Source organism: Kogia breviceps, chromosome 20 (assembly GCF_026419965.1).
Source record: "Kogia breviceps isolate mKogBre1 chromosome 20, mKogBre1 haplotype 1, whole genome shotgun sequence".
Classification (NCBI taxonomy): Eukaryota; Metazoa; Chordata; class Mammalia; order Artiodactyla; family Physeteridae; genus Kogia; species Kogia breviceps.
In genome coordinates this window covers 27,920,207-27,932,751 of record NC_081329.1, presented here as the reverse complement: position 1 = coordinate 27,932,751, position 12,545 = coordinate 27,920,207, and the positions used below count along the sequence as shown (strand labels likewise).

The 12,545-nt window shown below is 36.3% G+C and overlaps 1 protein-coding gene across 2 annotated transcripts in view; it reads right to left on the bottom strand.

Annotated features, from left to right (window-relative positions):
- Nucleotides 1-12,545, bottom strand: part of ADAM9 (ADAM metallopeptidase domain 9) — a 93,702-nt gene that overhangs the window by 22,821 nt on the left and 58,336 nt on the right. For both annotated transcript variants that reach the window (XM_059049218.2, XM_067022783.1), the window contains 2 exons: nt 10,270-10,375; nt 3,719-3,902 (listed from right to left, as the gene is read on the bottom strand). In XM_059049218.2, the coding sequence (XP_058905201.1) occupies nt 3,719-3,902; nt 10,270-10,375 (290 nt within the window). The remainder of the gene's footprint in view (nt 1-3,718; nt 3,903-10,269; nt 10,376-12,545) is intronic.

Below are 12,545 nucleotides of genomic sequence, written 5' to 3'. Positions count from 1 at the left end.
TATTATATACTTGAAAGTTGGTAATAAGAGAATAAATCTTAAATGTTCTCACCACAAAAAAAAGTTCTATTTATGTGAAGTGATAGATGTGTTAACTAACCTTATTGTGGTAATTATTTCACAATATATATGTGTATCAAGTCATCACATTGTGTACCTTAAACTTACACAATGTTATATATTGATTGTATCTCAATAAAGCTGGGCTTGGCAGGAGTGGGTGGAGAGGGGACCAACAAGGGAGAAGAAGAAATGAAAGATACAGGAAAAGAACCACAGGGACATTATCTCAGATTCTGGATTCCAAAGCTCTTTATTTGATTCTGTGGTTTGAATCAGTAAATTTCCTGCTATGCTTTAATTCAGTCTCAACTGAGTTTTTGTGAGATCTAAGAGTACTGACTATAATCCACAGAGTAAAATTTCAAAAAATAAAAAAGCCTAAGTATACAGCTTCAGAAATATATAAAAGTATATTCACCAGCACACAGAATCCAGGAATAAATCTACATTACCAGTATTTGCTCCTGGAATGTAAAGACAATTTAATGTTGAGGAATTTATCAATATAACCCAGCACATTAATAAGTCAAAGGAAAATATGCAGTGATTATTTAAATAGCTGTTAAAAAACTACTTATAAAATTTTTAATCTATTTGTTCTTTTATTCTTATTAATCACAACTAAAATGATTCTCCATTAAATGAAAAATATTACCTATCCCAAACCAACAACCAAAATCATATATAACCTTGGAAGGCTAGATGCATTCCCAGTCAAGTTAGGGAGAAGACAAAGAAGTACACTATTATCATTATTATTTAAAATTATCCTGAAAGCTCTATCATTGCAATTACACAAGAAAATAAATCCAAATTGTAAGTATCAGAAAGGAAATCAACTTTCTATCATTTCAGATGATTGTTTACCTAGAAAATTTTAATACAATCAACAATAAAAATATGTGACACTAAGTATATGGCTGGTAACAAAATAAATATATACAGGTGAATATATTTTTCTGAATATCAGTAAAAGCCAGTAAAAGTATAAGCAAAAGTTTCTCTTATCAATAAACACCAATTAGAAAATGTAACATAATAAATTAGAAAACATAATAAGAGGCTATTCATAATAACAATAAAAATATAAAATACCTAGGAATAAAACTAACAAAAAATAAAAAGGACGTTTATAACTAAATCTTTAAAATAAGACCCCCCAAAAAAAATCGAGAGACATACCATGTTCTTCTATGGGAAGACTGAATAATGTAAAGATGTCACTTTTTCCCATTACAAATTTATAAATTTGATTTGATCCCAACCAAAATTCCAAAGCACTTTTATTTAAAAACTTTTTTTGCACATTGACAAAATGATCTCAAGTTCATCTGGAATAATAAATGAATATTAATAGCCAAGAAAACTATGAAAAAAGAATGAGGGGGCATTTGTATGACCAGATAATAAAAATATATTATAAAACTGACAAAAACTAAAAGAAGGCAATACTGACACATGAGTAGTCAGACCAATCAGTGGACATTAAGAGAAAAAGCAGAAATCAAGCCCAAGTGTATGTAAAAATTTAATAAGTAATTTAAATAAGATTTCAAATTAAAAGAGATTATAATTGAGGTGAAGGCAAATAACAAACCATTTTGAAAAAAAGTAACATTAGAAATCAGCATAGTCATCATCTCTGAATGAATAAAATGAAAAAGGAAAAAAGAAGAATGCCAACCTCATACTATACACTCCATATTCCCCTGCATTAAAGAGTTAAGTATTAAAAAAAATTTTAAATCTACTAGAAAATAATGCTCTGATACTATACTAAGAAAGCTTGTAAAACATGTAAGTAAAGTTGGAAACCATAAAGGAAAGGAATAACAGATTTGTTTACATAAAAATGTAAACATGGCAAAAAAATACTTAAAACAAAAGGAAGAAGCAAGTAATAACTGGGCAAATATATTACATGTATTACATTACATCTTATATGACATAAGTTAAAGTTCTTTAAAAATCAATAAGAAAACCACATCAATTTTTAAATGAACAAATAACATCGACAAGCAAATCACAAAAGAAGGAATAAATATATGGAGACAAAGAAATTCAACATCACTAATAATCGAGAAAGAGAAAAAAGAAAATTACCAAATGAAAGTTTAAAAACAATAGCACCTAATCCTGACTAGGATATAGAGAGTGAAAACATTTATTATTGAAAACTGCTTGGAAGATAAACTAATAAATACTTTTCTAAAGAGAAATTTGGCAAAACTATATCTAAAACCTTAAAAGTACACACCCCCTTATAGTAATTTAACCTCAGAAAATAATCAGGATTTTGTGAAATTGTTTAGAAAGCCATTTACCTCAGCATTGTTTATAGTAACTGCAGCAGTTGAGTTTATGGCATGGCAAGGGCAGGCACAAGAATACCAGGGTCTTTTTGGTAAGAAGTGAGGGGCAACTGAACTGGAACTGAAAACTTGGTAGAGACTGAGGTAACTTGAGGGTCCCTCTGCTTTTTCATGTGTCCCATAATCAATTGATTGTGTTTGCTCTCTCCTCTTCTATTCTCCCATGAGTTGGTTTCTTCAACTTGTTCAACAATCCTGCTCCCTCCGTCTCTTGTATATAGCTTAAGCTCGCCATAACCCTTCTAGCCCTCCTCCTACATCATGCTATCTCAAAGAATTCGTAGTTTCAGCGTTACTCTTAACTACCTTTCTTTGCTTATATATTCCCCCCCAAAAAAGGAATTAGGCCTAGCTCCTCTCATCCGAGACCACTGGTAGTTAAGTCAGCGGCTAACTCTTGGTTCACACTGGATCCAAACAGCTGTGGCCAGGGTAGCAGGATGCATGGGCAGGACAAGCGTTATGACATTTCTAGTACAAAGACACGGATGCATGCACACATACACGCATACACACGCACACACACTCACACAAAATCCTGGAAATCCCAGCAATAGCAGCCTGGCTAATAAATTATAGCACATTGATGGGGAGGGGGGGATATGCCCAGTATATTACAACATAGAAAACACAGGTTATAATATATTACCCCAATGAAGAAATCGGGATAACAGAATTATAGCTGTTCTTTTTTTTTTTTTTTTAATGGATGCAGAAGTTTCTTTAATGAAATTGTGGAAATTATCCAATGAGATGCAGACCATGAATACTCTAAGCAGATCCAGTGACCATGATGAAAACTGATCATTTCTGAAGTTAAAAAAAGCATTATATGGGGCTCCCCTGGTGGCGCAGTGGTTGAGAGTCCGCCTGCCGATGCAGGGGACGCGGGAAGATCCCACGTGCCGCGGAGCGGCTGGGCCCGTGAGCCATGGCCGCTGAGCCTGCGCGTCCGGAGCCTGTGCTCCGCAACGGGAGAGGCCGCGACAGTGAGAGGCCCGCGTACCGCAAAAAAAAAAAAAAAAAGCATTATAGGAAACTAACACAGCATTGTAAATCAACTCTACTGCAATAAATTTATTTTTAAAAGAAAGCATTATACGGCTATAAATCATGAGGAGGTAGAGCTGTTCTTATTTTTATTCTTGGTAGCTTTCTATTTTTCCAAATCTCTACAATAAACAGAGATTTCTTTTATACCCAGAAAAGAACCACCAGCTTTATACAATGATTTTTTTTTAATTTTTAAAATTTTACTTTGTTTTAGAAAACATCGTGATTACCTTTCCAACGCCACATCTGGTGCCTTCATTCACCATGCCAGGATCGGGAACATCTGACCCAAGCTGGAAATCCACGCCCCAACATTTGGTGCCTCTCCCAGGAGTCTGTATAATAGCAGGCACAATTCCAAATACAGGCATTTCCTGTACATTCTCACATTGAAGCTTTCCACACAAAGCATTCCTGGAAAGATAAATAATGCAAACTACAATGCATCCAGTGTAGATACAAAAGAAAAATTATATATATTTTTGTATATAGGCAGGGAGTTTATTGCTGTTTAGCTAAAGGGAATCTCAACAGACAAAGTGTGTGAAAGCAACAGAGATCAAAGTAGCTCTCTTTAAATGTGACAGAGAAGAGGTAAGTGGATGCAAAGATGCAAATTAGTAGGGTACCAGGGGGTGTGGATGCTGACACGTAATAATCCCTCTTCACTACCTGCCTAGGGCTCAAAAAAGTCTAACTAATAAGGTTGTTTTTAAATGTGATATAATTTTATAAATGCTTTTAGGGCTTCCCTGGTGGCGCAGTGGTTGAGAATCCGCCTGCTGATGCAGGGGACACGGGTTCGTGCCCCGGTTCGGGAAGATCCCACATGCCGCGGAGCGGCTGGGCCCGTGGGCCATGGCCACTGAGCCTGCGCTCCGCGACGGGAGAGGCCACAACAGTGAGAGGCCCGTGTACCATAAAAAAAAAAAAATAAAAATAAAAAAATAAATGCTTTTACACAGAAAATAATAGAACTATACCAAAATTCAATTGTGTCTTCTTACAGAGTTATAGTAAAGAGAAACCTAGATTTTGTAATGTTAAATAAGTATGACAGGACTCCACCTTTCTTCACTTGGCTAACTTACTTAAAGACTCAATTCATTAACTCATTAATTCACTAATTCAATAACAATGTTATGAAGACTTCCCTGACTACAATTCCTATTACAAGGCTGTGTGAGTTAAATGTCCTTCCTATAGCCCTTCAGGATATAATAAGTATTCCTAACATCAACTCTTATGATGCTGTATTGAAATTTCCTATTAAATTGATTGTCTTTGTCTTTTTTTTTTTTTTTTTTTTTTGGCTGCGTTGGGTCTTCGTCGCTGTGCACAGGCTTTCTCTAGGTGCAGCGAGCGGGGGCTACTCTTCGTTGCAGTGCACGGGCTTCTCACTGCGGTGGCTTCTCTTGTTGTGGAGCACGGGCTCTAGGCGCACGGCTTCAGTAGTTGTGGCACACAGGCTTAGTAGCTGTGGTGCACGGGCTTAGTTGCTCCACCGCATGTGGGATCTTCCCGGACCAGGGCTCGAACCCATGTCCCCTGCATTAGCAGGTGGATTCTTAACCACTGTGCCATGAGGGAAGTCCTAATTGATTGTCTTTAATCCAAGCATCTACCCTATTCTTAAATCTCCCCTATGCCATCACTGCCAAGTCACTATAGGATATTGTTTTCCAATTCCTCTAATTCATCACCTCCTAAATATTCTCATACCAGCTATCATATCTTTTACCTCTTGAGTTAAAATCTGTCTCCCTATAACTTTTCCTCATTGATCCCAGATCTTTGACATGAGACCACACAGATAATGTCTTTTCTTTCCTCCACATGGAAGCTTTTTAGGACAATTATCACGTAGGTCCTAATTACTTACTTCACAGGACAACAGTCTACAATCATTTCTCATGCAACAAGGAAGCTCCCCTCTAAATATGTTAATTGGAAAAGTATTTCTTAAGACAATACTCTGACTTTGATGAGGGGGTACTGGAAGTATAAATCAGTCAAACGTTTTGAAGGTCAATTTAGAAGCATCTATGAAGAGCCTTTAAAACTATCTTCTATTTTCTTTTGAGAAAAATCTACTAAAGAAACAATCAGAGACATAAATACTTAAACTGTGTTTATCACAGCCTTGTTTAAAAAAACAAATGACTGGAAACAACTTACATTTCTAACATAAGGAAATGGTTAAAAGAAGCTGGGTATATCCTATAAATGCCCTTAATAGAGTGGAAAGTAAATACATCAACTTATAGAACAGTATAATTCATACTATGCAATTTTGTTTATACATACAGATGTGGGTCTCTGAGTACACATATGTGTATGTAGATATGTGTATGATACATATTTATACGCTTATGAATACACATGAGAAGGAAATAACAATAAAACTTTAACAGAGTATCTCTGGATGACAGGACCATATGTGACCAGTTTCTTGAGACTTTTCTAGATTTTATGCGTTTTCTATGATGGAGATGATTATAAAGAGGGTGATGATGATGATGATAAGTCCTACAATGAACCGGGTACTCTTCTTAGTATTAACATCCACCAACTCATTCAGTCTTTAAAACAACACTTAGAAATAGGTACCATTATTATTCCCATTTTACAGAAGAGAAAAATGAAGTATGTAAGCAAAGTAATGTGTCCAAAGTCTCAGAGATCTTAAGTGGTTAAAGCAGTATTCAAACCCAGAGTCCAACTTCAAATGTGTATTCCTAAATAAAAACAAAAATAAACAAATGGGATCTAATGAAACTTAAAAGCTTTTGCACAGCAAAGGAAACCATAAACAAGACCAAAAGACAACCCTCAGAATGGGAGAAAATATTTGCAAATGAAGCAACTGACAAAGGATTAATCTCCAAGATTTATAAGCAACTCAGGCAGCTCAATAACAAAAAAACAAACAACCCAATCCAAAAATGGGCAGAAGAACTAAATAGACATTTCTCCAAAGAAGATATACAGATTGCCAACAAACACATGAAAGGATGCTCAACATCATTAATCATTAGAGAAATGCAAATCAAAACTACAATGAGATATCATCTCACACCGGTCAGAATGGCCATCATCAAAAACTCTAGAAACAATAAATGCTGGAGAGGGTGTGGACAAAAGGGAACACTCTTGCACTGCTGGTGGGAATGTAAATTGATGCAGCCACTATGGAGAACAGTATGGAGGTTCCTTAAAAAACTACAAATAGAACTACCATATGACCCAGCAATCCCACTACTGGGCATATACCCTGAGAAAACCATAATTCAAAAAGAGTCGTGTACCAAAATGTTTATTGCAGCTCTATTTACGATAGCCAGGACATGGAAGCAACCTAAGTGTCCATCAACAGATGAATGGATAAAGAAGATGTGGCACATATATACAATGGAATATTACTCAGCCATAAAAAGAAATGTAACTGAGTTATTTGTAATGAGGTGGATAGACCTGGAGTCTGTCATACAGAGTGAAGTTAAGTCAGAAGGAGAAAAACAAATACCATATGCTAACACATATATATGGAATCTAAGAAAAAAAAATGTCATGAAGAGATTAGTGGTAGGATGGGAATAAAACACAGACCTACTAGAGCATGGACTTGAGGATATGGGGAGGGGGAAGGGTAAGCTGTGACGATGTGAGAGAGTGGCAGGGACATATACACACTACCAAATGTAAAATAGACAGCTAGTGGGAAGCTGCAGCATAGCACAGGGAGTTCACCTCTGTGCTTTGTGACCACCTAGAGGGGTGGGATAGGAAGGGTGGGAGGGAGGGTGACACAAGAGGGAAGAGATATGGGAACATATGTATATGTATAACTGATTCACTTTGTTGTAAAGGAGAAACTAACACACTATTGTAAAACAGTTATACTCAAAGATGTTAAAAAAAAAAAAAGTGTGTTCCTAATGACTATATTACTTTATCCTTATATTACCATTATAAAATGCTTTTCAAATCAGCTACCCAGTAACTTAAGTTTTATAAATGTAGTTGTTATATTTTCATCAAGATATTCATAAAAATATGGAAACGGGACCAGGCTAAAGACAAGGATAAGACCTATGTAGCAAGCCCCTTCCAGGTCTGCATCAATCCACTTATCCCAAGGTTTAGCTCAGCTCATTCAATTAGTCACATTGCTTCCACCCATTAGATATATCATCTGTTCCTTCATTCATTCAACAAACAGTTAATAGGCACTTACTATGACAGTGTGCCAGGCACTATGTTAAACACAGAGTGGACTTTACAGTGTAGTGACAAGGGTGGTAACCAGATGTTCACTTAAACAAATGAGATGTTTTATGAGACAAACACTACAAAAAAAAATTCCTAAGTATTAAATTTGGTAGTAATGAAAGGATCAGTTCTTCCAGAAGACACAACAATCCTAAATGTGTATGCACTTAATAACATAAGCACTGAAGAACACACTTCAAAACACATACAGCAAAAATTTATAGAACTAAAAGGAGAAATAGACAACGTCATAATCGCAGCTTGGGATTTTAACACACCTCTCTCAGAAACCGAAGGGTAAACAGATAAACACACACACACCCAAAATATACAAGATTTGAACAAGACCATTAATTAACTTGACATTTATAGGATAATATATCCAACAACTGCAAGATACACTTTTCTTTTTAATTGAACATGGAACAGTCACCAAAATAGACCCTATGCTGGGCACTAATTCACCTCTCAATAAATTGAAAAGAACTGAAATCATAGAGAGTATGTTCTCAATGGAATTAAACTAGAAATCAAAAACAAACAGATAACCAGAATATTCCCAAATATTTGGAAATTAGCAATACACTTTTAATAACACATGAGTCAAAGGAGAAATCACAGTGTAACTGAGAAAATATTATGAACTGAACAATAAGGAAAATACAACACATCAAATTCGATGAAAGAGAAACATACAATTTTTTAACCAGTTCATCCTTCCTTCAACTTTCAAACTGCTACTTTTCTCATTTTGATTTAGCCTAATTATGTTAGCCAAGATGGGTCCAATTCCTCCAAGTGCAGGACAGAGCCCTCCTTGGTCTTTTCTAAACACCATAAAAGAATCTTGAAAATGCTGTGCCTATAACTGGTTTTGTATCTGACCTTCCCTTTATCTGGAAAATTACCTATTATACTACCTATTGGATTGGCCATAAAGTTCATTCTGTCAGTGAATATGTTGTTCAATAAAGTTATTCGTGAAAATTTAAAATGTGTCTTTTATTTTTACTTAAAACCGAATGAACTTTTTGGCACACCCAATATCTTTTCTAAGGCAGTACCACTTTTAAGTGATTATTCTTGCTAAGGCAATGGTTTGGACATAAAACCTTCCCATGCAATTTAAATATACTAAAAATTTATTAAGAGTAATAGTTTGACTTCCCCAGAAAAAGAGTGCTATATAAATGCAAGAGAACTTACATCTACAACTAGTTTTGAGACTATACAAGGTAGTCAAAACAGTTATGTTCATACCCTCTTCTGAAATACTTTCTTGTTTTTCTAACTTCCTTCAACCTACTCTGTTTTATATATCAAGAAAGGTATATTCTAAATATTCTGTGAAATATACTTTATGTGGATAACTAATTTGTAAAGAATTGGAACAACGTAATTTGGCTAACATTAAAAAAATAAAAGCACACAGCATTAAGAACATCTATAAGAAGGACATCTGACCCTGTTAAGGAAGTTGAGGAAGTCTTTCTTAGAGAAGTTGTACTTAAAATGGCAGAGAGAGGAGAGCATGTCAGGCAGAAGGAACAGCATGTGCCAAGGCCCTGTGGCAGAGGATGACATGTAGACCAGTAGAGCTGAAGTATTTCACATTTAATGGCTAGAGAAAGATGAGCCTACAAATAAATACATTAAAGGAGCATCCAGAAACAGAAAAAAAATACTAGAAGAACATTCTACACAAAAGCCAAGGAAAGGGGTTTCTTCAAGGAGAAAATGGTCAACATAGTTGAATGCTACTGAAAGGTCCAGAAGCATGAAGACCTAAAGATGTCTGTTGGATTTTGGAACACGGAGGTCATGGTTGTTATTTCTTCTTAGTAAGCATTGTTTCACCTCAGTTGCTTAGCCTAATTGGCAGAGTAGGAGGTGAAATGAGTAGAAGAGAAGCACAGTATTACAGAATAATTCCAATTATGCAAAATGTTAGTGTGTGTATGTATAGTGCACAGAAACAACAAAAAAAGGGAAGACATACACTGAAATTAGTGAATACATACAGACAGAGATTATGGATGACTTCTGTTTATATTTTTGTAATAATATTAATTTTTTTACAATGTGCAAATATTATAGAAACAAAAAATTCTTTTAATTTGTCACTTTCAAATTATATAGAGCCAGAAGAAAATGATAAAGTCCAGAATTAATTCTGCAGATACCTTTATGTATGGATTTAGCAGCATAATCTTTTAATGAAAGCAAGAGGGAGAACAGTGTTTATTTGGGCTTCTTATTGTAGAACAGGATAAACAAAAGTAACATTCTAAAAATCATTACATTTTAGACAGGTAATGTCAAAAGGTATGAATAATTTTACCCTTCCTATTCAGAATCTCTCTGAAGTCATGTTTTACCAAATTGTTAAATTTGAAAAGTTAGATGTTTAAGGGGGAGAAAGTCGGCAGTCACAAGGAGCTGTAAAAGATACTAAAGATGACTGATCTTACAACCCTTCATATTCTTTTATACTCTTGCCTCCACTTACCCAGTGGCACACTTCTTGTATTCATTGCCAGAGAAACCACAATTGCCAAATCTGTCACCTTTGGAATTCACATCAATGAAACAATCCCTTGGAGCAGCCTTGGCTTCTGTAACATAAAAAAAAAATTTTTGTACACCTGAAACTAACATAACATTGTAAATCAACTATACTCCAATAAGATTCAAAAAAATTTTTTTAAGTTATGGCAATTTAATTCAGAAATAAAAGTATTCCCTACAACAGTCCATACGCCTGGATAAACTGCCTCAACACCTCTGAAAAGGTTTCAGGGCCTACAGGTAAAACATTTTGCTCCACATTTTATACTTAACAACAAAATGTGAAAATGAAGCTTAGATGGTACTTAAAAGTTAGCCTGGACTCGAGCACTCAAGCCCTCAAAGAAGTGTCATTAAACAAGATGAAATTAATAACCATGATGGGACTTCCCTGGTGTTGCAGTGGTTAAGAATCCGCCTGCCAATGCAGGGTACACGGGTTCAAGCCCTGGTCCGGGAAGATCCCACATGCTGCAGAGCAACTAAGCCCGTGAGCCACAACTACTGAGCCCGCGAGCCACAACCACTGAAGCCCAAGCGCCTAGAGCCCGTGCTCCGCAACAAGAGAAGCCACCACAAGGAGAAGTCTGCACACGCAATGAAGCGTAGCCCCCGCTCGCTGCAACTAGAGAAAGCCCGCGCACAGCAACAGAGACCCAACTCAGCCCAAAATAAATAAATAAATGTTATATTAACCATGATGAAATTAAAAACCATGCACAGTATGGTAGCACTTTCAGCATATTAATTCTCATTGCTCTCAAACACAGGTCTACTGCACCCCTGGTTAGATCAGGCTGGGAGGGTTGGTGAAAATACTTCCAGGTATTACTTTTTTTAACTTACCATATATGGATGCTTAATGTAGGTATTAGTTACATTGACAGCTAATAAAGTATCAAACCATTCTTGTTTTCTTATATCGTATATATGTACCACTTAATGTTTGACTTTTCCACTTAAGTATATATTCCTAAAAATATTTTATTTGGAAATATTTTGAAGCCAAAATGGCAGTACATTCTATCTAATCATGGAAATTCATGTGTCTGTCTTACACACCGGATACTACGTTGTTCAGTTTACAAGAAAATGGATATGCGGTGAGAGGAGTTGGAAGGAAATAAGAGGGGGGAGGATCAAGTAATCTGAAAATGGATGCAGAATACTCGCACAGGATAAACGTCACATGGCAATAACTCCAGCAAAGCACATGCTCACACTCGCATTTATATTAGGAAAAAGTGACTAAATTAATAACAAGCCACCCCCCCCAATAATGTGGTTCCTTCGGTCGTCCTAGACTTTTTTGCAGGTCTCTACAAAGATAATATACTTGCCAAATAATAGCATTTGCTTCTCTAAAATGCCTATCTGTAAGTACTTTTTTGGTCTGCAGTAACCTGTCCATTCCTGCAAAATGTATCAGAAGTTCACAGATCTCTACCACTGTGTCCCACGACCTGACTAACATAAATGAAGTCCCATTTTCATGCTTAGTCTTCTCTCCTCTGCCCTTATCTGATCAAGGTTCCCATGACGCCCTCCTTGGGTTTGATTAATTTGCTAGAGTGGCTCACAGAGCTCAGAGAAACAGTTTACTCCCGAGATTACTGGTGTATTATCAACGAATATAACTCAGGAACAGCCAGATGCAAGAGAGATGCATAGGGCAAGGTATAGAGAAAGGGGCTTGGAGGTTCCAGACCCTGCCAAGTGGGAAACTCTCCCTGCATCTCCACTTGTTCACCAAGCCAGAAGCTCTCCAAACTCTGTCCTTTTGGGTTTCCATGGAGGCTTCCTTACATAGGCATGACTGATTAAATCACTGGCCACTTGTGAGTATGGCAATCTCCAGTCCCAGAGGTGGGGGAACTGAAAGTTCCAACCGCTAATCACAGGGTTAATTCCCTGGCAACCAGCCCCATCCTTAAGTCACTGCGGGGCTTTCCAAAAGTCACTTCGTTGACATAACAAAAGACACTTTTACAGTTCTCATCACTTGGGAAATTCCAAGGGTTTTAGGAGCTCATGCCAGGAACTGGACAAAGACCAGTTTTTTTTGGTTTGTTATAAATCACAACTGTCAACACTGCTCTACCTAAAATTATAATTAATCCATATTAAGAGGATGGAGAATGAAAAATGATGATGAGAGCTGACAAGTGTTGAGAGAAGAGAAGGTAAGAAATTAAATTCTCATCCTCTGCAGTGAAA